Raw genomic sequence first — 26,855 nt, 5'->3', positions numbered from 1 at the left:
ATTGATCAGGTAATAGAAGGAGGTTGGAAGCCTAAAGTAGAGGGATGGCAAGGGGTGAAAACAAACAACTTCAGTAATTAGGAACAAATTAAGGATGGAAGTTGTCAAAAGATAAACATAACGCACCATGTGACTTTTCCCACTAGTTACAGCTGGTGATAGTGATAGTAGACAGTGTATCGGAGTGAAAAGCCCCCTCAGAGGTACTAAGGCATGTTGCAAAAACTGTTGAATTTCCAAGTGCTTAGAATTTTTTTTTCTGCTAAGTGAATCTTATCTTTGAGGTGTATAGGTCAATAAATCAAGGAGGTATGCATACACAGAGTTGTGCGCATATATCTAGCTCTATAAATGAATGTATGAAACCTTCAGTTGTGCCATTCTTGGTCATTGCAGAAATACCTTTTTTCTTCATTTGCTTCCAAGAAATAATTCTGGGAGTGTTTCCTCCCTGAGAACACCAAATGTGGGTATTCCCCAATATACTGCTTTAATGACAGGAGAATAAAACACCAACGCAGAAAAAGACATATATTTTAATAAGTCATTAAATAAGTTTGCTAGCAAATATAAACTTTTACATAAAAATAAAACTTTTAACAAAATCTGAATGATACTAATCTGAATGAAAATATTTGGAATGTTAGTGTAATAGCTTAATGAACTGACTCCCAAATGGTTTTGCTAACTCAAAAGGACATGCATGTTCTCTCACACACTTGAAAACAGAGTAAAAATTGCAGTGGAGTCTAGCAACTCACAACATTATTTAACAGAAAAGAATATTTGTACCCAGCAGAAGCTGTAGAGAATTTATATCCCCAGACTGCAACTCTGAGCTGAAATTTGTCTTGAGAATGTGATGCTAATGTCCCTGCTCTTGCTGAAAACATCAGACCTACAAACACAATCAAGACCTCAGAAGAATTTTGTCTCAATTCTGCTGCATTCTTCCTCCTGAACAATGTCAATGCTGTTGAAGAATATAAAGTGCAGAGATCATTCAAGACTGGAGAACTGGCATATTTTGAATGAAACGGAGAATCTTTTCTGAAAGGTAAAAACTACTTCCTATAGCTGAGCATACCATAGCACACGGATTGCTTTAGCTTCAAAGTTTGAAGCACGATTAAGAAAGGGACAACATAGTCAACCAAATTGCAACATGACCTACTTATATAATATTTTTTTTCATTATCTGCTTAGCTTAATTTTGTATATTTAGATTTATACACATATGAATGATACCTCATGCTTTCATTTGCTATCCCTGCATCCACCTGAACAACTAGTACAGCATCTGGCCAGAATACAGAGGAACAAAGTGTGCAGGTACTAACTGGGTATATTAAGCTTGGATGGTAGTAAAAAAATAAAATCCAGATAACCAGAAATTATATTTAAAGCAAGTCTTTCCTTCAGGTAATTTCTAGTTTCAAATGCTGACATGAATTGCATGACTTTTCTCAGAAGGTGGGGACATGCCCCGAAGTTCCTCTTTCTGCTGCGGAGCTTTACAAGAAAACTGGTACAAAGCCACACTGGCTCTGCCAAAAGCGTTTATAGCTCATGATTAATAGCCTGCCTCTGATCATGTTTCCAGTGATGGTTATGATTCACAGATTGTGGCCTAACTCTTTCTATTTCTGAGACATTCCCTTCTGTAACCCATGCAGCTCTGCTTTCTTCATTGACTCTCAGGATTTTACAATGTCATGGTGCATCATGAAGATAGAGCAAAGAGGTAGCCGTGCAGATAGGCAGAGCTTCATAATTACTACCATTCTGGAGCAAAACTAAAAGCAGAGAACACTGGACAGTGGATTTCAGCCATCAGACAAAAATGTTGCATGTTGTTCTGTAGGATATCTGGGGTGGATTCTTGTTCTGGCAGAGCATCTGGGAACACAGGACCTCAGGCCTTGCTATGTGCAGAGATGCTTCCCAGTCAGCAGTCTGGCTGATCGCCTCTGCTTCAAGCTGGATAGCTTCTAGACTGCTAGACTGACACCTAAAATAGATGAATATGTCATTTACAGAAACATGAGAAACAGGAGCTGAAAAAGTGTTGATAGTAAATGTCCAGTTATCTTAGGATTTGGAGAAAGAATGAGGTGGGGCTCAGGACTCTTGGCTGAGTAAGGAAACAGGACTGACTGTGAGGAATGCTCTTTGCTCTTGCTGCAAGGAAGGATAGACTCTGATGTCAGCATGAGGATACTTTCAGTGCAGAATAAACCCTGGACTGCTGAGACTAGTGTTGGAACAAAATAGAGAAATGCAACGCAAAGACTGAATTCTGTTCCTAGTACAAGATGATTCTTCCAGTCCCCTGTTGGGCAGCCTGTGGTGGAGCAATGCCTTGGATCCTTCAGCTCTGTGATGACAAAGATACTTGCACTTGACAGAAGCCTCATCTCATCCCTTCCCCAGCTCCACCTTTCTTATAAATGGTGATGGACAAGAAAGGTTTATACAGTTCAATGGATTTAGGAGCCAAATCTACCAAGAAACCAGGAAAAAAGGATGAAACTGCAGGAAGAAGTGGTGAGCTGTTGCCATGGCAGTCTCAGAGAGCACAAAGAAGAGGGAGAAGTGGATCTCAGGACAAGACAGGAGAAAGATGTTTTGACTTACTGCCAGATGGACTAAGATGTTGCAGGAACTAAACTGTCCAAGGGGTTTAGCTTAAGTCTGGCATGAAACACAACCTTCTGTCAGCAGCTTGAATGTAGCTAAAGGGATGATTACAAAGAGCAAAGCCTGTGACTTGAGGGACAGTAGAGCTGAAGCTGAGAAGTAATAACTTACTCTGGTTGGTAGATAAGGTATTTCTGTTCTTCAGTATCACAAAACCCACGAGAAATGTGATCAGTAAAATCACAGCTATAAGTGGGCCAAAGAAATTTATCTTCACTTGCTCCATTTCTTCCCCCTGTATCTCTGAATAAGAAAACAGAGGAGATATACACACAGCAAAGATTTAATTCGGTTACAATTAGCTTAAACCATCTATCCCAAAGTTATGTGAATTAGAAGTTTAGGGAAAGACCCTCAGCATCCTTTGCTTTTACAGTGTTTTAATAGTGTCAATAAATCACTATCCACATTGCTTTATTTCCATTTCCAATAACTAATGAAACTACCAAGTCTTAACAGCTACTTCAACAACAGTAAGGCAAAGTACTCTTTCTGAAGTTTGGGTAACACGTGCGAGATCAGCAATTTGATTAATACAAGAGCCTGCAAGGCAGCTACTGTGCCAATGCTACTCTGTGCTACTGTGCAAGTTTGAAGAACCTGGGATATGTTACCACTTAGTATCTGTTGGAAATGATGGTCAAAGCCTAACAAAATGCTGCAAGGGATGTGAAAGTAGCAGGGAACGCAAAGGAGTTTCCCTCTGTTTCTGGTTATTGTGCTTTTGAGGTTTTGGTGCCAAGGTTAGCAACTGACAGAGCTTCAGTTATTGCCAAGCAAAGCTTTTGTTTATGTGGAGTTCCTAGTTTCATACCCACCATCACTGCTTATCAGGTGGCTACTTTCGTAAAGCCAAGGAGGAGAGAAGAAGAATTGAATCGGGAAGAGGAGGATGCAGCACTATAGCTAATATAGCTAATATAGCCATATCAACACTCATGAGCAACATGTAGAGCTGTGCAAACCTCAGAAGACTTCTGTATTGTATTTTAATATTATTTAAAAATCCTAGAATGTAAGGAGAACAGAGGCAGTTTGCCACACCTAGCACTGATGACTTAACCCTTTAGCTAAATTTATATGAATAAAACTGCACTGTGGAACTTCTTTCCAGAATGAGTAGCAAGCTTCTTTTACATCCGCAGTAGTAAGGTGCATGCCTGTACTACCCTGGTAGGCTTTCCTGCAATATTACCATTCCCTCTTGGCTCCCTGTTCCTGTCAACTGAAGCACAGCTCTCCATCTTCAACATTGTCTAAAGCAGACACCTGCAAGCCATGTAGGAATTGTCTTTATTTTGATGCGCTTGTGCCATGGCTTACAAACAAATATGTCAAAGAATGTTTTCCTCTCCCAGGAGATAAATAAAATACAGCTTTACTTTAAATAAAGGATCAGGCGTGTGGAACCCTGAGATAATCCAGCAGTGAAGTCTTACTGGAACTTGGGGCCCCAGCTTCTTCTTGCAAGAGGTGTCTGAAAAAAGACACAGTCCCAGAAAAAAAAATCCCCAAACAGTCATTTTGGAATGCACACTTCATTCTGTCAAATGTTACGAAAACCACCAGGAATGCTTCTAAGACTAGTCAAAGTTTCATGGCCTTTACTTGTAAACTCAGCACAGTCTATTTGGCAGTTTCTGAGCCAAATCTGGTCCAAGGGACTCTTCTGTTTAGCCGCCTGCTTCTCTCTAGGGAATGATTAATAGCAGCTCAAGCACCTAAACATCAGATAAAACTTTTTTACTGTCAGGGCAGTCAGACACTGGAACAGTTTGCTAAAAGAGGTTGGGGAGTCTCTATCCTGGGAGATACTTAAAACTCAACTGGATAAGGCCCTGTGCTACCTCTCGACCCTGCTTTGAGCAGAGTGGCTGAACTAGATGAGCTCCAGGTGCCTCTTCCAACCTCAACAGTTCTCTGATTCTGTGAAGTGGCAACCTCCCTTAACAGCTAAATGTCACCTCCAGAGACTGGTTGCTGTCTAATCCAGACATCCAGGTTGCTCTGTTGCTACTGCAGCAGCATCTGGGGAGGGGGTGAACAGGGCTGTGTTCTGGATTGTGTAGCAGTAGCCTTCCTTCTCTGTGCCCTCTCCTTGCTGTAATAAGACTTCCCATATGGAAAGGAGAGGGAATTTAGTGGCCATGGCTGTTGGTGACAGGATGAAGAATGTACAACCCTTGTAACCAACTCCTACTGCTACTTAGGGTTTATTCCCTGCCTTGACTATGCTACTATCTGTGATCAGCTCTACTGCAATGTGCCCTGCTCCTACCCGTGCAAAAATTGGAATGGGCAAATGGAGACTCACCTATGCCTAGTGGCACTGAGACAAGGCTCCCCAGCTGCTCTCCAAGGAAAAGCAAGCAGCTAATATTAGTGAGGGTGTTTGTAGGAACTGTGATATTCAGCTTGCTAGTAACATTGTACAGCTTTGTTACAGCATCCTGTGAGATGTCCATGTGAGGCACAAGCCTCTGTGTTGTGTTTTCGTGTGAAATTAGCCAAGTCATCTGCTTGGGCTCTGGATAACCTCCGCTGGAAGAACAGGAGAGATTCAAGTATTTGTTGGACTTTAGTTCCCCAGTGTGCGGCCATGCTATCTCAGGTTGACTATAGTTGGCTGAAATAGACCAAAGACAAAGCATCATGAGTCAGACATACCACATCTTGTGACAGTTCCTGCCAATTATTTAAGATTTTTCAGGCAGAAGCAAGTCTAAACAATTTTCCCAGGAAAACAATGGGAGTCCCAAAAAGAGTTTGTTATGTTTTTGGTGTACATGTAGACTTGCTACTCCTTGTCCTCAGGGTGTTTCAAGGACATAAGTCTGATCAGCCAGACACTGGGCCTCTGTCTCTCCCACCTCCTTTAGATCCATTGACACCACAGAATAATCAAACCTGGCCTGCTTGCAGGTCGGTGTGTAAGCACAAAAAGGGAATGGGACACAGTGCTGTCTACTCTCAACCTCCTGATTCGGTAAGGGGAAAACCACAAACTTCTAACTGTGAAATACAGAAAAAGAAATCATCTGAGGGACTTCAGATGGGTTAAGTTGGAGGTCCAGTGCTGTCATAGGTAGAAATATCTTTGGTGTCTGTCAGTATTATGAGTAATCATTTGGCAGCATATAAAGTAATTCACTCATCTTGATAGTAGACCTTCCTTAGCTGGGCATTTTATGTGGAAGTGTCTACAGTACAAGTTCTTTTACTTTGTCATTGGATACTCATCCCAGTAAATGAAAAACATACCTGTTGCTTTAAAAAGTCAAGTTTCCCAGGCAAGACATAATTAGTGAAATGGGAGTGGGAAGAATTATTTAAACATAAAATATTAATGATAAATGGAAGCTTTTAACCAATGCTCTCTCTTAAGTAGTCTCCCAAATAGTCTCAAACAGGATTTGTTTGGTTAAAAGGTCATAGTAGAAATAGTAGACTATAATGGAAAGAAGAAGGAGAGAATGTAGACATAATACTGACTGCATGTTGACATACAGCAAGTTAAAAAAACCAAACCAACAACAAAACCCAAAAAACAGACTCAAGGTTTCATTGAAAATACTTCATTATTTTAGTGCCAATAGGACTAAAGACAATATAGAGAAACATTGGAGAGGGGGAAAATGATTCTTAGAAAAATATGAGCCTAAGAGGGTCTGACTCTTCTGCACGCACACTCAATATGTTTGATCCAGGCTCTAATCCTTGCTCTGGTGAATTCTTAATATGGATGAAGAAACATGATGTTGCTTTTAGTTGCTGTATGCCAACACACAGAGAGAAGGATTTAGCTTAGTCACTTAAATCCCCAAGAGAGTCCATGGCTGTGAATTCAAAATGGAAAAAGCCCCACCTTTTTCACACCCCAAAATTTAGTTAAGTTGTCCCTCAAGAGAGCTCAAGCTTCCTCTTTCTCCTCAAGGGCTGACTTGCTTAGCTGACTGCTCACTCCAGCTTCTGGTCTGGAGTATTTATTCTCTCCTTGGCATTTTACAGCAGGGGTAGGAATGTAATCCATGGCTGTGAAACTTGCCAAATCATCTAAGTGATTTAAGAGTTTTGATCTTATTGACAGTAAACATGTGGAAATAGTGGAATAGACCCTGATCAAAGCACTTCTGTTATTATGGCTTCTGGAACCTCAATTTACTGAAAAGTGACGTTGGTTTCATGCAGGGTGTGGGTTATGTATATGTGAGCTTTGGACTGCTAACAGAAAAGCATGTTTCAGGAAGTCTTTTTTATTTAAAGATAACATTTCTTCCAAAAAGGCTGTGGGCTTAGATTTAAATACCTCAAGAGGCAGCAGATCCATCAAGCCCTTAATATTTTTCTCAATGGCTTAATCACCCTACCTGGTTTTGTTCCATTTTCTAAAGGGGCAATGTGCCTTACTTCTCACCTGCTTCCAGCCACTGACTGTTTTTATTTCTTCACTGAATTAATTAGCATTTTTTTTTAATATCCAGTATTTTATGTGTATTTCAGGTTTCCACACTCTGCAAACAAGACTCTTCTCAGTCTTCTGCATTATAAGGTAATCAGATCAATCTTTTAATGTCTGCGGTCGGACTGTATTTTTTCTAGCTTTCAGATAACTCTAGCAGAGCTTTTCTTCATGCTTTTAAGTTTTTCAACATCCCCTTTAAAATGAGGACACAAACTGTTAAGTCTCTATTCTGACATCAGTTTCACTCCCAACTCTTTGAATAGCATATTTTGAAATAGCTTCCCTAGTCTCACCTACTTCCCTTATTGATCCATCCAAAGGAAGCACAAGAGCCATGCTATAGCAGCATAATTTCCAGTTAAGCTGCTTGTCACCATGGTCCCTACCTTGCCTGTTTTAAGAGCCAAAGCTTTCCATTGTGAAGCCTTCCCTTCTTTCTGGAGGATGATCTGTGTTCGTTGTTCTTATATAAATCATCCTGGCTATACACAATACATATAATATACATATATCTATCTATATATTTTCCTAATGTAATACATATAAATAACACATGTAAACTGTATTAGAAGGTACTTCAGTATTTCTGAATGGGCTTGGTCACCAAGTGATCTGGATAGCTTTGTATGACTGCCCCATCATTCTTGTACAGCACTCAATCTTTCTTACGTCCATTTTAAGTGTGACATGCCATACTACAAAAACCCCTCCACGTATGATATGAGATTCTAATTAAGAAACAGTAGGTAAGCATAAGTACATTTCAACATTTGTATTTTTCCTATAATTCTTTTTAAGTTTGGGGTTTTTTAAATATGATTTTATACTGCTCCTTCCTTTGGGAGCTTCTTGAACAGAGAGTCATTTGGAAGGAACACAGCAGCAAATAGTTTAAACCAGTCTTCCTAAGTTAAACCTTAAAGGGTCTGAGAGAGTTTTAGTGCCTAAGCCTGAGACTTCTAGAACATGTTGCTCAGATGTTGGCTAAGCTGATAACTGATTTAACTGCTTGAATTAATTAACTGAATGGTTGATGCTAAGCATCTCTAAAATTGGAGGTCTTGATACTGAGTGGACATTATGAGTTTCTGGGTTCTAAAACTTTGCTGAAAATACTTGTTGAGTAAATTCTGGGAGAATCAAAACTAACAATCTAGGTTTTCTATCTGTGAATTGAGGGAACACTTGCTGGTAGCACAAAGCTAAACAGGCTCAGACATCCTGGTACTGGTTTTGGCTGCTGTTACACATGGCCTATTCTTTTTTGAAGCAGTTTTGAAGCCTGAGAACACCAGTGGAAGTTAGATGATATTATTAATGACTAGCACTATCATAGTGGAAGAGAGAACACAGGCATACGGACAAAGGTTACTAGCAGAACAGCTTCAAATAGAAAAACATTAGGAAATTATATTAGGAATTACTAAAAATACTAGAAAATATTAGGAAAAGATTGCTTCCTCACTGAACCCCATTCCCCTGTTAAAAGATTTTCTGGCTTTTCCTCTGATAACATGCAAGAAATCAGGTTGAATCTCATCATTGCCTACATTTTTTCTTCAGAGATATTTTCAATCTTACTCTAACTGAGCATATGAATTTCTACTCCTCCACATATGAGCTGCTCTTTTCTTTATTTTCCCTGTAATTTATATCATCATAAAATAGCTGGGTGTTTGCAGAAATCTTGTTATATTTCAATTGTAATTTACCACCAACAATGCTAACTACTATTGCTTTTAATAGAAGGCAGTGCATCAGATGCAAATAAAGAAGTGTATTTTCCAGAGTCCTAAAAGCCATAAAACTTGCAGGAGGCAAGAGGAAGAAGGCAGAATGGTTTTCACTACAAAGTATGACAGGGTGAGAATCAGGAATGATGCAGTATTGAGCAAATTATTGCCTCATTTTCTACTACTGATTGCTTCCACCTGAGTGCTTTTCATTCAGAGCTGAGGATTTTCTATTGAGAATGCTCTTATCCATCTTCTGTTCCGGTGCAGGTGCATCTTCAGTGGCTTGAGGACAGTACCATGCAATTCTGGACTGAACAAAGTGAAAGAGAACCCCCCCCCCCTCCCCCCGCCCCGAAAAAAAACCAACCAAAAAAACCCCCAAAAAACCAAAAAACAAACCCAAACCCAAACCCCCCCAAACCCCAAACCAAACCCAAAACCCAGACCAGATGACAAATAGAAGAGATTACTTACCAATAATGTGCAGTATGCACTCGGATGTGTGTATGACCTTTGGCGATCCTTTATCTCTGTGCTGTATAATACATGTATACTGTCCCTCATCCACAATTCCTGCATTTAACAATTGCAAGGTCCATTTGTCCATATCCATCTTGGTGCGATTTATATATTTAGGACTAAGGTTATCGTGTTTTTCTTGGCCGTAGTATACTTCATGCACCACTTCACCATCACCTTTTTGCCAAAAAATTCTTAAATCCTTTATGTCAGTTTTCTGAGAGTTTGGAAAATAGCAGGATAGATATGCAGTGTGATTGAGAAACGACTTCACCTGATGCACACTGGCAACAATACCTTAGACAAAGAGAGAGAAGAAATTAAGATTTCCATCAGCTACAAAAGAACACCAAGTATTTGCACTCACAGAGGCAACACTTAATGACAGTAGCAATAAAAACTCCAGCATTTAGACACAAATTCTCCCACTAGGTATGACAGGACACATAGTTCTTCAAACTGACTCACTTAGTCTTGTGACGTTCAGGTCATAAAACTGTTTCTTATTTTTCTTCCTATATTTTACTTTCCAAAGAAGGCCTACCACGCAGAGCTTGTGAGCATCTATATTTTAGAAGATTTATATGCAGGCAAAAGGTCCAAACCATTCTTGTATGTAGCATCCTGAGTGTAGTGAGATTCTGCCACAAAGGAGATGGTTGCACAATTTCTTTTAAGAAGTTGAGTTCATTTTCCTAATAAAATAACACAGCATTGCAGTGAAGAAAATGTAAAGTGCACACTGTGTGGTAAATGTTGGTGTCTAGGGAATATATGACCAGAAGGTCAGAAACAGGTGAACACTTTCAGTCTCACTGAAGAATTAATCTAAAATTTAATGACAAATTAAATGTCAAATTTAACTGTTCTGTAATTAATCTAGAGTTTAATGACAGATTAAATGTCAAATTTAACTATTCTGTTGCTGATCCTGTTAACAGAAATAGTCAATAAGCACAATTATGCTTTCATGCAAAGAAAGCATGCACCACCCCCACAAGGGATGATTTTTCTCCCACTTTCATCAGTGTGTGTAGCCATTATTACAGGCGGCGATGGGCTGGGAGGACCATCTCTTCCTGGAATGAGAAATGCAGTCCTCTGTCCCAGAAGATAGCAACACCTCTGCTCTGTTCAAAAGGATGAGAAGATTTGCAGTCTCTCTCCCGGTACAAAGTTTTGACTGCTCCTCCAGAGCACCAGACTGCAAAATGATCTCCATGGCTACCTAAAACTCCAGTTGTCCCGTATCTAACTGTCCATTTTCAGTTTAATACTGCTCTGCTCTCCGATATACAGGGGTGATATACACATATTTTAAAGATAGATTTAAACTGAAAATTTAAGAGCAACATAAAGTAAGTGTAATGTAAAGATATAAAGTTGAAGAGAGAAATACATACTTACTATGTATTTTATAAAGTCCCTGCACACAATTTAAATACATGTCACATCATAGGCTATATGACCTTGACTGTGCAATGGAAATGATTAATTACTACTAAGGAATCAGCTTCTTAGTGGATGAGAAAGTATCACATAGCAGGACACAAATAATCAAAACAGTTTTTACAATTAAAAATTCGCCTTTTACCTGGGAGAAGTATCATAGCATAAAGGAAGAATATGCAGACCTCCATGATGCTGTAAGAAGGAAGAATGAAAGAAATATGTTAGAGGTTCAAAAACACTCCAGTAACTTCTCCAGTACTCCCAAAGAAGTGGTAAACCAAGAAGTTTTAGCAAGACAGAGACTATTGAGAAAGTTAATCTCACCTTTTCCCATGGACTGGTGCAAGGACTTCTGTGTGCTTCACAGCCTTTAGCAACAAGAAGCATGCCATGACAGATCTCTGGTTTACAAAGAAGGGGATGTAGTGCAAGATTACTGCAGACAGGGTATGCCATGGGAGGAACACAAAGTCCCTGGGGTGCAAAGGACAGGACGAGTACCCAAAATACCTGGTACAGAGGAAAGGGGAATGGGGAGCATGCTTGGCCCGGCAGGGTAGGGAAGAAGATGGGGGAATTGAAAGTAGAGGGGGAGGAGAGGGTGACACAGAAGGAGGAGGTGGGGAAGACGGCGCTATGATGTCAGCTATCAGAAGCGATGAAGTGTGTGACCTTTAGTTTTGTAACAGGAACCTATCTTTCACGACAGTAAAAGGTAACTGAGAGGAATCCTATATGCTTTAAAGAGTGGAGGCTAAACAGCACATAATCTGTAGTCAAGAAAAACTGATATCTGTTTAGAAAAAAAGGAAAAAAACCTATGACTCATCTCATAAGCAAAACACTTCTATGGCTGCTTGGGTTCATGTGGGATAAGGGCCTATGACCCTGGTAAACAGCTAAATATCATGCCCATGCAGCAGTCAGAGAATGGCACCTGCATCTGACTGGCCTATGGTTGCTGGTTTGCATTTTAGCAGCGCCTTTGTGTTTTTCCCGTGCCTTTTCCATATATTTGGGAGAAGCCTCCACACCTCCCTGGACAAGGTCCTTCACTCTCCTCCTTTAAACAGCTCCAAAGAATCCTCCACTGCTGGAGCAGATGTAAAAACTCTTCAGCTCTCATACTGCTTAGAAACAGTGAGATTGTACTGACTGATAGTACAGCTTCCTGATGGTTTCCCATTTTTTGTCATGTTTTATTTTAAGCTGGTACACTTTGGTCTTTACCCCAGGTCTCTGGGAGCAAGAGTCTCTTCTGTTTAATACAGAATTCCCCTCAGTCCGCTGACATGTTTTTTGTGTGTGTGCTGTAACATACAGAACTGTGAATGATATATTTTCCAGACCAGATTCATCCTGCCTTTTCTTAGGAAAGGGGAGAAAGAAGCCCAAATGTCTCAGAGGATATAGAAAATTTTCTCCGTGATCCACCTGTCGTAGCAGAAAAGGAGGGAGAGCTTGTGCAGAATACATTGCCAAAGACAGAGGTCATTCTCTTTCTGCTCCAGCTGCCCTACTACATGGTGAACTTTTATCAAGGGGTTTTCTTCCTCGGCTGAGTCCCACTGAATTAAACCACACAACTGATTGCCTAATAAAATTGCCTGTGCCAAGCCACTGAAAACTACAGAAACTCCTTCTTAGCAGTCATATTTCCCTCCTATGAATAAGAATTTTTGCTTCCAGTCAAGTAAAAAAAAAAGTATAGCCCTCTTTTTTGGGTCCAGTGCAAGTGTGTAAGAGGAGAAATTAAACAATTTGCAACTGGAAACAAGCAAAGTAGAGAGAGTGTACTGCTATAGCTAGGCATGTTTTGCAATGACTATCTCACGGCAGCGAAGACCAAAACCGGAACTGAAAATAAGAGTGAGAGAGAGAAATAAAAACCAGGCAAAAATACCAGATAACACTGCTTGCCTTTCTTTATGGGTTGGATTTGGAGCTGTGAGGACAGAAGTCTCAAAGATCCTACACGGTTTCCTGGCTGCTGTCTGCCAGGAGAAGGCGTGTGCTGGGGATGGCCGCATCCCGTGAGAATCCCAAGTCTGCAGAGGGGTGTACACCCACATTCCCTGAAGAGGGAGGTCACTGAGCGTGACAAGCAGCTTCTCCTACATGAGCTGCTTTATAGAGAGGTGCTGAATCATGAATCGGGCCACTAAAAATTCAGTGCTGCAAGCAGCTTCTCTTCCCCTTTTTTACAAGATGCCTTTAACCAACAAATGCAAATCCTTGGAGTCAGTGTCCAGGAGACTGAGGGGAGGAAAGAGAATTACACAGTCTGTGTGTTGGCTACTTACACCATTTCTTTGGCGTATTCAATACAAATTCTGTGCTCCATTCTCTTTTAAATCTGCAGGCCACTGAAAGTCTGGTTATGTCCCAGCATTGTTTAGCAGTCAGAGAGGACTAGGTAAGAGGGGAAAGATAGACTTTGCTTCAGGGTATGGCCTGCTGCTGGCAACTAGTGCAGATCAAAGTGCCCTCTTCGTGGCTGTAGCCCAGTCCATGAGGACTCTGCTTCTCTTCAGAGCATTGCGGGTCTGTGTATGGATGTGCAGGTTTTTTTGTTCACGTGCTGGCTGCATCCAGCTGTGGAAGTGGCACTTTTTCACGATGCCAGTGATAACTGATGAGATGGGAGTGGTTTGAAGACCCAGGGCTTAAAAATGATCTCTGACATCCAGAATTATGTGAGGCCAGTCCACAGGGAGGTAACGATTTTCCCCTGCTAAATAAAGCTAGCACTATGTGGTGTGTCTTTCTTGCCTTTTGAGGCTTTGTTAGCCATTTTTGGAGATGTTCCCATGACTCACAATTACAAACCATGTGTGGATGTCAGAGATGAAAAATGGAGAAGTATATTAAATGAAATTATGTCAGTATGCAGTCAGTAGTCACGCTCAACCCTTTATTTACTACCTCTGCAGTCTGATCACTGAAAGGAGAAGAAACCATATGAGTACATGCACTTTACTGGTCTTATTCATGACTGCTTTGGTTTGGCCCAAACCAGTCTGAGAAAAGTCATGAGCAGTTCCCACTTGGCTGAATACAGGGGGATTCCTTCCCTGAAAAATTCAAAGATTGATGTTTGGGAAAAAGAGGCAATTGCCAGAAAGCCCTGTGCGACTCACTGGCTTGTGCTTTTTGTCTCTTTTTCCTCCCAATCCACCATGTGAATCCAGCACGTGAAAACCCAATACGCCCAGTGAAGCGTGAAGGTCTTGGAGTGAACAAGAGCTCTGTATCTGGTATGCTTGCCTGGGTTTTCATTTGCTCTCTCTTTTCCTGTTTTCATTTTTGGATGTAGTCATTATCTTTTGAAAGACACTGTCAAATCTGCGCTCTTTGACTCCTAAGTTCCTTCACTGCCCTTCAGTTCCTTTCAAAATGTTCCCTTCTGACATGTTCTTACATGTAACTAGCTTATTTTCTCATATCAGGTACATGTCTTCTATGGGAAGACTTTCCTCCCCCATGTTTCATGATGAACTCAAAACAAAACTGTCCACTGAACTAGTAACCTACGCTTTTGACTTTTCTAGTGTAGGGAATTTTTCTAAAATTTCCACCCTATGCAACACTGAGTAGCTCCATGAGCAGCACTGAACCTCCTGGAGACAGTACATCTGTGACTAAGGCTTTCCACCGCTGACCTGAAAGCTATCCTAGAGACTTCTAAAAGCAATTCTGCCAAAAAAGCATTTACCAGCCTTCTCCCATGTAAACACAGGTTGATCTGAAGAAGCGTTATCAAAGGAAATCACAAATTAAGAAAATTCCCTTATGGTGGCAAGGTCAGAGAATTCTAGGATGACCTCCACCCAAATACTAAGCCATACAACCACATAAATATCCAACAAGGGACACATTTTAAAAATATACTGGGAAACTTGTGTTTCCTGTGTGCTTCTCCAGTTAGAAAGTGGCACTGTTTTAATCAATTGCTAAACTTTTTCTATTGCTCATTCTTTTAGAACAATCTTTACTCCAAGTTACATTTAAAAACTCTGGGCTTGTTTAATTACGTTGTTACTACATTAAAAAAACCCTCTGTCTCCCTAACCTTTGATTTCTGAGTGCATTTTGTATTCCTTCCCACTATCCCCTCTTTCAGTAATATCCTTTTATTAGATCTTCAGGAGAACTATGACTTTGTCTGTGAATCTGGGATCACTCCGCTTAACATCCAGAAACTGCTCTTTTAATAACAATTAAACAACACCGATTGTTTAAATAATACCTTTGGTCCCAAGATGATGGAGCATTTCACTGCCTCTGCAAGCAGAATTCTTCATCCACAACTAAAGGACAGGTATCTCTGAAAGACAGCCACAACTGCCTAACAACGGACAGCCCCACAGCACAAATAATAGGACACAAACATGTACTCCATGCAAGTGAAACTGCTGGGGAAATTCGGAGGGGAAGAATGTCATCAACCAGAACAAAACATTTGTTGGGATTAGCTATGGTGTTTATTCTGAGTTCCACCTAAAGGACAGGTCAGGTTGACGTATTTTTCCACACTTTAAGCTACACCTGGCCACAGAATTGACAAGTTGGTTGAACCACTTCTGCACCACAGGTACCACATCAGGTAATGTCTGTCTTCCTTTCCCAGCCCTCGTGCTTGCCTCGAGGTTAGTCAAGCAAACTTGTCAGCTGGGAGGTAGCAATTGCCAGATTCACTTATCACCAGCTCACACTAACCTGTTCGACTTCGCAGTGAAACAGAGAAAGAGCGCACCCCTGTTCCCACACAGGTGACAATTTAGAGATGCCAGATGATTAACAGACCAGTCAGTTGCTGGACTTTCCTCAGGAGTCATTGTACAGAAGAGGGAATTTAAATGCCTGCTCCCAGGTTGTCCGTCTTCTGAGCCTCCTACTTTGGCACAGGACACTTTGCCTGGAAATAGCAGCACGGCTACACAATGCAGTACAGGCATAACCTCAAATAGCAATTTGCAGGGCACCTCTGATGGCAAGATATGTGCTGTACACAAAAGGATGAATCTGTAGTTGATTCCTAACCTATACCCAAACGCACCTTACAAGGATTAGCAGCCATACAATATATTATATGTTTAGTCATCAGGTATTACATTCTTTATTTTCAATAAGTGTCTTTCAAAACCAGCTGGGCATGTGACACAAACCTCATATTGCTTCTTAAACAGGAGGATCACTGATCAGGAGCTACTTTTTCTTGCAATAAATTAATCTCAATTATTGGATGAAGACGTGATATTCAGAAGTGCAGTTAAATGAGCCAAGCCCTCCTACTCCCAGTTCTAGTGCAGAAATCACTCTGGGGACACATACTGATTTTCTCACAGTACTTCTCATGGCACATTAACTGACTTACAAAGCTGAAGGAAGAGGTTTTGCCTTTTGGTTTTGGGTCCCTCCCTTCAACCACCAGAATTATAGTAGTTGGGAAGAAAGGACCCAATTCTTCTATCTACTGGTGTAAATTAAGACCGCTGTCCTTATAGAATCATAGAATCATTTAGGTTGGAAAAGACCTTTTTGATCATCGAGTCCAACCATCAACCATGCCCACTAAACCATGTTCTGAAGTGCCTTGTCTACTTGCTTTTTGAATACCTCCAGGTATGGTGACTCAACCATTTCCCTGGGCAGCCTGTTCCAATGCCTGACAACCCTTTCAGTAAAGCAATTTTTCCTAATATCCAACCTAAACCTCCCCTGCCGCAACTTGCGGCCATTTCCTCTCGTCCTATCTCCAGCCACCTGACAGAAGAGACCAGCACCCACATTATAACGTGCACAATCAGAAAATGCCCCGCAGATCCACTTTGGTCCTTTTGCCCAGTTTCTGATTATAAATGTCCTGCTCCAGGAATTCAGGAAATAATTGTGCTGATGCCACTATAGAATGGGCTCTGGGTCATTCTGCTATAGATTGGTCAGCTTGCTCCAGGGAATAAGGGATGTGTGTGAAGCTGCTATGATTAGCAGCTGTGACTCAAATGAAATAGAGAGCAGCTGCAGAGTCACTTTACTAATAGCAATTACATTTTTACAAATGTATGCTCCTACTTGTTTATAGGATCATTACCAAGGCTTGCCTCAGTAACTGCTGAAATCATTATCAGATAAATAAAAAAGCAAAACCACTCAGTTGAAAGCATTATTACAATACTAGGGAGTACCTTATTTCTTTCTCCAGGCTTCCTGTCTCAGAGGCAGCAAAACACTCCAGTATGGATCTTGACAACAGAAATGTTCATTCTTTCCTCTGTCCTCCGCCACATGGAGAAAGCCCGGCTCACATAAAATCAACCCTTTCCTATCACAAATACATATGTGCTTCTCACAGTAAGCACTATCTGTCCAAAAGAAGCTTCCTCTTTTTAAGTTGAAATTCCCCTTCTCTCAAAGCACATTTAATTCTCTGACAAATGTCAGTGTTATTCACAGCGGTCCCTGAGCTGCTGTGTAGCCCTGGTCTTCAAGAAAACCTTTGCTTGGATTTTGCCTGAAGGAAATAACCCTTTTTGGATAAGGCTTAGTTTTTATGACTGGCAAATTCCATTCACTTTTGTTTGCTTAAATAGGTCTTATATTAATAGAATGGGAAATAGATTTGTTGGCAAGGACTGAAGTTTCTCCAATGAGATTAGACAAAACTCTGTTCTTCCCCAGCACTCTCCTGCTGAAAGTCACTAAGTTAATTTAAGATCTGATGACACAATAAAAATACAGCTGAATGGATTGTTATGTAAGAATGGTGGTATCAGGACTAATTCCATAACATTTATGGGAAATAAGAGAAATTTAAGGCCATACCTTTACCACAGCTGCCATGCTTGCCATGTTCTAACTGATTTTTCTATATGACTGAGTAAAGAGTTGTGCTTATGTGTTTGACTATTTGTATGTATAATTCTTTGATAAACTGATAATTTCATTTTCCTGTACTGCCAATTTATTTACATGGAATTTGATTTCGCCTGTAACCTCATTTTGATTCTGCCAGCTTAGTAAAACTTGCAACTTTATCACCCATTAAGGTTTGTTTTAAGTTAGCTTATGAGCATGCAGTGAGCCTCATAAAAGCCCAGCTTAATGACTGCAGTTGTGCTTGCCAGCTGTAGATCAAACATTATTCACACCTGAGTCTTTTTTGTCTGAATCACAGTTTACACATGGCATTCAAAAAGGAGCTGTCTGGGGAGAATAATCCATCCTGTATCTATTGCCTATTAAACATTATTAGAAATTAATTCCAAATTGGTTTCTAGACACGTCTGTCTTTGCCCAGGACAAACTGCTCAACAGCTTTGATTAAAAACAGAGAAGTAGGCTGCTATGAGTGAAAAAGGGGAAGTTGTTTCTCCAGTCAGTAGCAATCAGGGAACTATAATTTGCTTTTACCTCAAGTTTCCTGTGAATGCAGCCAAAAGAATAATTTCTTTAACTAGATTGATTAAAAACTAATTGGATCTAATTTAAATGTTTTCCAAGCAAGTTTGGCAGAAATCTAAAACCTGAGCTTTTACAGGCTTCAGGGTTTTTTACTTGCTTGCAACTTAGTCTTGTAGTTAACAAAAAAAGCAGGAGAGGTGCGTAGGATTTTCAGAGATGATGGAGTATCTTCCCCCCCACTCTAAAGTGTCACTGAAAGTAATGATGGATGAGACCTAAACATTGTACTGGAAGTAATCAAATTGGAAATATTCTTTGTCTTTCTGCCTACAGAGTCTCAACATTTAACCTGAACATCATACAAATTTATTGAGTTCGGTTTTCATCTGAGTCAAATCACCAGCCAGCCAGGCTGGTTGTAGTTGGATGAGGAGGTAGTGCCCTTTGTGTGAGCCCGAGTAACTTTTGATGTGGTGGGATTTGGTTCCTTGCTCATGGTGAAAGTTTTGCTATGCATTTACAGGTTAGCTTTGCCTATACTGTTATTGATAATAATAGATATTTGACGCTGATAACTCAGTTTGCAATGTATTGCCTGTGATTCTCTCTTAAAAACTTGTTAGAGTGGCATCTGAAATAGGAAACCAATGTGGCTAAATCAGAAGAGAATCTAAAAGGTTTGGAGCAAGACAGAGACCATGTGTAGGCAAGGAAAGTAAAACTAGATCAGGCTTTAACTGAAACACATAAAAATTACATAAGAAGACCACAGAGAGGCAGGGATTTTGTAGAACAGAATTAGGAGTTAGCAGCAGATAAGAAGGTTTTTAAGAAGAGGTTAATGAGAATACTCAGTGTTAGGGGAAAAAAAACCCAAACAACTTGGTGGTAGATCATGAAGAAAAGGTAAGCAATTATTCAGAAAGACAGACTGAATTTGAAAGCCCAGGCTTAAGAGTGAATTTTCATCAACTGTTCAGCCACTTTTTTGTCTGCTGCTGAAAGAAAACCCTTGAAATTGAAGAAACAATATGAAGATACAAAGTAAGGATTGAAAATAGATCTCCAAGTTAGCATACATAGAAAGAGGAAACACGTTCTTTGTTGAAATAAGTCACACTAAACATTGTGTATATTTCTAATACAGCACAACCCTAAAAGCTGACAGGTATCTGGAAAGATGTTTCCTTGCAGCCTAGATTCCAGGTCTGTAGAGGTTTCCCCCAGAGACATGTAGCAGCAAGGACAAGATCCTACGGACTGCACAGAGCCTTGCTGAAATTCACAACTGTGCAGCAGGGGTGCAGGTTAAAAAGATTTGCCAACCTGGAGCTGCTTGTGATACTGCAAGACACTTACATTATGATAAGATGATGTGCAAGAGGTTAACTGAAGCATATGTGGACATACGCCTGCCACCCACAGCATGGGTGTGAATGCTGTGAGCAGCTCCGACTGCATCCCCCATGCTCAGCAGATGCCCCAAGCTGACAGAGGGCCAAAGTCTGGGTGGCTGAAATCTTGATTATTGTACACATGGGTACTACTTACCAGCTTAGTGTTATAAGTAGATTTTACTTATGGCAGGCAGATGTTTGGTAGATATTTGCCAGAGAGGGAAAAGCATGGGATAAAATGGTCAAAGGCAAGCAAATCTGATGTACTGAATCACATAAGGCTCTGGAGAGGTTTTCTCAGAAAGCTGGTATTGGGTTTTACTGCGAGGGAGGTAAAGGACATCCTGAAGGAAGGGATCTTCGTGCCCTAGGAAGTGGTGTGGCCTGCAAGTGAGCAAGTGCTGCCTTCCTTGGGAACCCCAGAAACTTTCCAGAAGAACGGTGTGATCTGTTGGCTAAGGCTGAAGTAGCCACCAGGGAGGCAGGTGAGAAATTGCGAGCAGCCCAGATCTGGGGTGATGGCACCTGTGGCAAAGAGAACACCTAGTTTACGGTGAGAGAACCCCCTCAGCCCTGTGTAGGATCTCAGTTTTCTGTTAAAGGCATAAGGGATGCCAAGACAATCTTCATTAGCCCCAGAATATTAAATGCTAATGCAGAAATGATGCTTGACTGATTAAAAAGCAAGATGAGCTCCAGACAAAGGTGTGTCACAGTAAACAACAGGAAAGTACCCAAGGTATTGTTAGGAGGTATCTTGAGACTCTGGAGGGATGATTATGAAATTGTTTCAGCATAGTCCCTCTAGAGCCTCTGGGTACCACTACGGCCAAAACCTCTGCTAAGTGGCCTGAGGGTACAAAGCACAAAAAGATTGAGAAACCAAACTATCTTGCTTGTGCTGCCTCAGTCACAGCTCACTCGGAGAAATGAAAATAACCCTGGCATGGTGTATTCCCCAAATCGGCTGTACGGGACAAGTTTTAAAATTTAGGAAAGGTGGTAAAACATTCTTTGCCATAAATTGCTAAGAGAAATTTTGTAGACAGAGAAATATCTTTTATTAGGTCCAAATATTGATGGAAAAAACCCAGGAAGAGCTTGAAAAGTCTTGAAAAAGGCCTGACAGCCTGCTTTCTTTTTCCTGTTGTATGAGTAACTCCAAAAGAAAATATCATCTCTCTAGAATTCACTTAGACTATCCTGGCTACAGCAAGACTGCTATTATAATTAAGGCTTTGCACGCCCACATCCAGAAAACAAGAGATGCTAAACATAGAGATTGCACAGTTCATGGAGAGAATGCAAAGCTTTAGAATGGAAATTTTGACAATTAGCACACTGAGGAGGGAGCCACCTACATGAGTCTATGGGAAAAGCCAGCACAAATATGTCTTCAGTCTGACCACTTTCTAGGATGTGGCTTTCTTCTTCTGTGCTAATAGGTACCTGCTTTCCCTCAGGATTCATACTCTAGAAGCTTCTTCTGCCAATAGGCACCTTCGTCACCTCCTTTTAAAAAAAGGATGCATCGCTCTATCGGAAAAGCGCAAGCAAATCCCCATTTCTCTTCTTTAGGAGCCAGGCCACTCACTCAGGACGCAGGAGGCCCAGGTTCATGGTCCTCAGGAGAAGATTCTGACTTACTTTTTCAGGCTAAAGGCAGTCCTGGGGTAGGACCGAATCACTTCCAAACCAGTTCCACTTTGCACAGAACTACTCTCTCGGTCAGAGAAGGAGAAGGAGTGAAATGACCTCCATTTTCTAATGCTTCATATGGGACATGGGAGCTCTGGATTCATATTTCTGCTCCCAGGACTGTATTAAGAGTTTCACATTAAATCTTATTATGCCAAACACATTGGTGGTGGCTTGGGGCTGAGAAAAGAAGACCAGGAATGACCTCTTCTGTGAGACTGCTCTCATCATATAGCTCAAGCAGCATTCTCTCTTTCTACTTCACAGGTTCAGGAGTGGTTGCGAATTGTTATCTACCAGGGAATACCTGTCTACAGTGCTAGTCCATAACGTGTGAGATGGAAGCATACAGACATCTCACAGGCAGGGCTGGGAATTGGCTTGCACCCTCTCCACCTCTGAATGAGGGCTCTAACCACTAAACAGCAGTAAAAATAGTCCCAATCTAATAGGCAGAGAGAGACATCGTCCTTCTAACCATATTTCAAAAGGAATAAGTGCCTGCAATCCAATTTTGTGCAGAGACTGATTCAATAAATATGTTCTGAGACAACCAACTATGTCGAGTCCATCAAACAGGACAAAGAGAGGAAAGGCTTTCTCCTCGGTCTTGGCTCGGACTGGGTCTTGCTAGAGCCTGAATTAGTAAACCCTCTCTAAGCATCTCAAGTTTTGTCACCTGGAAGCCTGAAACCCTGAAGACCTATAGAATTTAGGTTGAGTAACAGCTGAAGAGGGGCTTTCATGTTTGTTAGTTTGTGTTTGGATGCCTTAAATCCAACCCAGGAGCCATCTTAGGTACTGAGAAACTTTGGTGGATTTGGCCCTAACTGGACAGTCTTCTTCCGTTCTTTCATGGCCAGGGGGAGCTTCTGCATTGATTTTGGTTAGGTCTTCGGTCACTGGGGATTACCAATGCCTGCTGAAAATAACATCCCACATCTTCTCATCTCATAGTATGGCAAAAACTTCTGGAGGTTAAAGGAAATCTCATAGAAGGTTCTGCAGTTCCTAGGAGCAATGGCCAGCAGTGCCTGGGAAAACACTCTAGCCCTCAGGAAAGATTGAGATTTAAAATTCTGCTGGTCCCAGGGCCCATTTTGGCAAGTCCTAACAGTTGTCCAGGAACGAGAACTGCATTAGAGCTCTCAGGCACACCCTGTTTAGTTTTGATTCAGAGAAAGAAGCAGTTGCTATTACAGGGCAGGGGAACTACATTTAAACATCAGTCAGGTTATTTAATTGGCTGTGTCCTACAGGATGTTCCAGTTAAACTGGGAGCACGGTTTATTTAATATACAATGCCTGAGTTTTGTGAGATGAAGATTAAAGTATCCAGTGCATTTGGAGAGGATTTCTTTCTCATGGCTTCTGGTTTAGCAACTTGTTTAAACAAAATGTGATTCTTTGATGTGGAAGTGATGGTAACATACAAGGGAATTAAATACATGAAATTTAAATTCAGGCAATGAGCTTACAAACACTTCACCCTGTATATATGCTGATGTACTGAAGTGTTCTGCCCATGCATCCTGTAGACTCACTCACTCTTTTTTCTATATTATTCTAACTGGAAGAATTATGACATTTGAGACCAGAGCAGAGAGCACATCCTTTTCAACTCAAGTCCTCCCAGAGCATAAGAGAATCTGGCCGTCCTCCTAATAAAAAAGAAAAACTGGCTGAAAATGGAAGAACTTGACTGTACTCTGTTCTGCAGTGCAAGTCCACTGTGTGGAAATGTTATCCAAAGAGAACTAGCATGTGAAACAGAAGATTTTGCTATTAAATGGTTTGCTTTTTATATGTAACTTAAAATAAACTAAACTCATTGCTGAAAAATAGAAATAATCACATAAGAGGTTAGGTTGACAATTTATAGTCACTTTTGTGTGGTTTTTTTTATAAGTATTGAGAATAACTAGTTTCTCTTTGAAGCCATCACTTGGAGGCAGCAGTGAAATAATAAGCCCCTTTGAACAAAGCTTGGGTATTTAAACCTCTCTTTCCATACTCTCCTATGCTATGCTCTGGTAATGCTGTTCTTCTTTGCTTAACTAAAGTTCTTATTAATGGAACTACAGACAATTCTTTTGCCAGGGGTGACCCTCCTCTAGCTAGGGTGAACAAAATTACTTTATTTCCCCGACCCTTTGCTGCTAATAGGACCAAAAATGATTGAAGAATCATTGAGAGAATACAAAATATTGTCAGATGCACTGGGAGTATCAATGCAGTCAGAGAAAATATTGGTGAATTAGGTCATCAGTGGAACTAAACAACCAGAGGAAATGTGAGAAACTGACCTCATCATCAACTCATCTCTTATCCTATGTGGGATTTGAGAAAAGAGCTGTACAGCAATCTCTTCCTTATCCTGAAAGCTTCATATTTAGAGACCCTTCTATCATTGCTTTAAAAGAGGGTGACAATATGCAAACTGCCAGCAAAAGAGTTCAATTTTCAGGGTTTGACGTGGGGCTAAATTGAAGATAATACCCTGAAGTCAAAAAGGACAGCAAAAGGAAAGGAAACAGCATATTTTGGAGATGCAAGATGTGACATCCCTCGATGCGTTTGGGGAGTTACAGAGAAAGAAGGATCCCATCCATAAGGGTAAGCAGTCCAGGTAGTTTTCTCTTGGACCAGCAAGATGCAGACTACTGCTGTCCTGAGGCTAATCCAAAGCAGACAACAGCTCAAGACTCTGCAGACTAGCCTATAGATAGCTTGTCTACTGGTGAGCAATTATTGTAACCTTTAGAAACTGTGATTAAGTGCATGCGCATGATAGCTCGTACACATCCAAATATGTAGAAATTGCTATCTTAAATCATATTGCATTGCGAGGTTTGGAAACTGTGTTTGTAGAGTACTAGCTTGCCAAAATGGGAAACAGAGGGTTTTAAGTCATTTTGAATGAAATGAGAGCAATTAGGTTGAATAATGGAAAATTGCATAGGTTGCTCAATAAACAGCAATTTTGATAAGTCTAGCAGCTGCCTCAGAGAGACTGAAAAAAGGTTATGTTTGTTATATTACCATTATTATGCATTTTTAAGGCTCAGACAGGTAATTTCACAATCCGAATCCCACTTGTGTTCATCTGAAGTGTAGTTGTTGACTGCATACTATATCTTAAAAATATATTAATTCACTTTATTCCAGTCGTAATGTTAATTTGAGCATTATCTTGCATGATTTTAGTTAGCTTAGTGGGAAATACTGTTTTATGAGGATATGAATGCATTTTAAGCTTGTTTGTTTATAATAGGTAATCATCCTTGTAAAAGGCTCTCAGGCATAGGGTTTTTCCCTTTCAGAAATGCAATAAGGTTATAAAAGCTACAGTCACTTTGCTGGTAAATATTTGTCTCTACCTCTTGATGCGTACCTGTGTTCTTCACAGTACATCATACACTTCTGTGTAAGACATGTGCTTACCTTATCTTTTAAGACCATTACATTACATGCCTATATATACCCGTGTGTGAGCATGTACTATATTAACAGTCTATGAACCAGGAAAAAAAATCTAGTTATTTCTAGTTATATATAACTTCAGGTTTGATGGACTGTTTGTGTAGTTAGGTCTCCTAAAAATCTATTTGGTCCACATTGCCGTTCCCATTGTATTTTGTCATCCCTCATCATTAGGCTCTACTGTTTGAACTACTGTAACTTCTAGAACTCAAAGTACTTTGCCTTGAAATTGCATGACGTGTAACAGCCAATGGATCTTGAAATATTCTTCAAGGTTATTTAATCTACTTCTCTTATCTCATTACAGTTCTGGCAGACTCAAGTGAAAAGCTGTGGAATTTATTAGCAATGCTCTGAAATATTTAGTTCATCAGAATGTGCCAAAAAAGGGCTATATAATCCACAAACATGTTTTTTGATACATTCTAGATTTACATTTATACTGCAAAGGCAAGCTCTTCAAATCTCAGAAATCCCTGCATACATTACAGAGCTCCACCTGCCTTTCCTGGTGCATTCATTTATGTAGGCCTGAAGGAGCAATGTACCAAAACTAGTACTGTGCAAGAACAGTATAGTCAAAACCTCTTTAATTGAGACAGATGTATCTGCCTATGTGTAGTACCATTCAAACACCTCCTTCAATGCATTATTTCTGTAATGTACTATTTTTATCCTACAAAAAGTCATGAGCAGCATTAGAGTACTTCAGTACTATGGCATACTAACATTTGAAATAAGGCATGTTTTGAAAGACTTTGTTTTTATGAAGCATTGGGTTGCATTCTGGTGAGAAAAAGACCTGAAGAAATGGAACAACCTTAATAAAAAGACATTTTAATTTCACTGACATTATCAATGACATTGACCTGCTCAGACGTTAATGATGTGAATCATAAAACCTCTGGTTATAATGTGATTAAGGACAGAGAGGAAAAAAGTTTCAGAGGTAGGACTATACAGGGAAGATACAATTACCCTGGTTTAGGCCTGTAGATCATAGAGCCATGAATAATTTAGGTTGGAAGGGACTTCTGGGGATCATCTAGGGGAACCTCCTAGCTCAAAGCAGGTCTAATTAGATCAGGTTGCTCAGGGCCATGTCCAGTCAAGTCCTGAACACCTCATGGGAAGGACATCCTGTAACCTCTCTGGGTAACCTCTTCCAGTATCTGACTACTCTCAAGGTAAAAAAAAACCCAAAACTAAAACAAAACAAAAAATCTGATGTATAATTGGAATTTCTCATGTTCTGTCTTGTGTCTTTTGCCTCTCATGTTATTGCTGTGCACCTGCAAGAAGAGATAAATCAGAAGTGAAGATTCCTGAATGCCTATAGACCAGTGTGCCAACTAATACTGTCTAGGAAAATACAACTGAGGTAGCAGGGTGGAAGGACAGAATAAGAGGAATATGAAAAGGACCAGCCTTTTAGCTTAGAAGGGTTATAAAACTAGCAATTACATTGATGAGCTACATCTAAGCAGGTTTCTACAATAGACAGAATTCAAACCTGCACTGTTATGGGGAAATTAAAAACTGAAAGATTTGCAGTTACCAATTAAACATCAATAGACTTTCTTTTTCTTTTTTTGTTCAGAGACTTTCAGACTCTCTGGCCAGAAAGGACCCCCCCTGTTCACCTAGGCTGACCCTCTCTGTGCAGAGGCTGGATAATGTTTTTTCAGAACTAGATCAAAGAACATCTTTTAAAAAGAGATCTAATCTTGTCTTCCACATTCAAAGGGATGGTGACCTAACCACTTTTTCTGAAAAGTTGGTAAAATGTCACTTACATAACTTAAAAGCCTTACCAGTGTAAGGTAAATATTTTGGACTTCACTACAAGGAATAAAGATGAAAGTTGCTGAATTGGAAGTTGGTGGTTGCCAAGAGACCAATGTTCACAGCCTGATTATATTTAGTGTGGCCAACCGCTGGAGAGTTCCAAACACATGCAGCTTCAAAAGCTTTAATTTATCAAATCTCAAGAAAGTTATAAGC

At 40.4% G+C, this 26,855-nt stretch overlaps 1 protein-coding gene across 1 annotated transcript; it reads right to left on the bottom strand.

The window, feature by feature from the left end:
- Positions 1–1,771: 1,771 nt before the first annotated feature.
- CD86 (CD86 molecule) lies at positions 1,772–12,822 on the bottom strand. The gene is made up of 6 exons (XM_010567517.1): positions 12,790–12,822; positions 11,012–11,061; positions 9,373–9,714; positions 5,015–5,326; positions 2,812–2,943; positions 1,772–2,011 (listed from the first exon to the last, which is right to left on the bottom strand). Exons 2-6 carry the CDS (start codon positions 11,055–11,057, stop codon positions 1,992–1,994), a joined length of 852 nt encoding a protein of 283 aa, XP_010565819.1. The 5' UTR covers positions 11,058–11,061; positions 12,790–12,822; the 3' UTR covers positions 1,772–1,991.
- Positions 12,823–26,855: the final 14,033 nt, after the last annotated feature.

This window comes from Haliaeetus leucocephalus, unplaced genomic scaffold (assembly GCF_000737465.1).
Source record: "Haliaeetus leucocephalus isolate CR32 unplaced genomic scaffold, Haliaeetus_leucocephalus-4.0 Scaffold228, whole genome shotgun sequence".
Taxonomy (NCBI): Eukaryota; Metazoa; Chordata; class Aves; order Accipitriformes; family Accipitridae; genus Haliaeetus; species Haliaeetus leucocephalus.
Note: the sequence above shows the minus strand (reverse complement) of the source record. Positions and strands in the feature narration are given on the sequence as shown.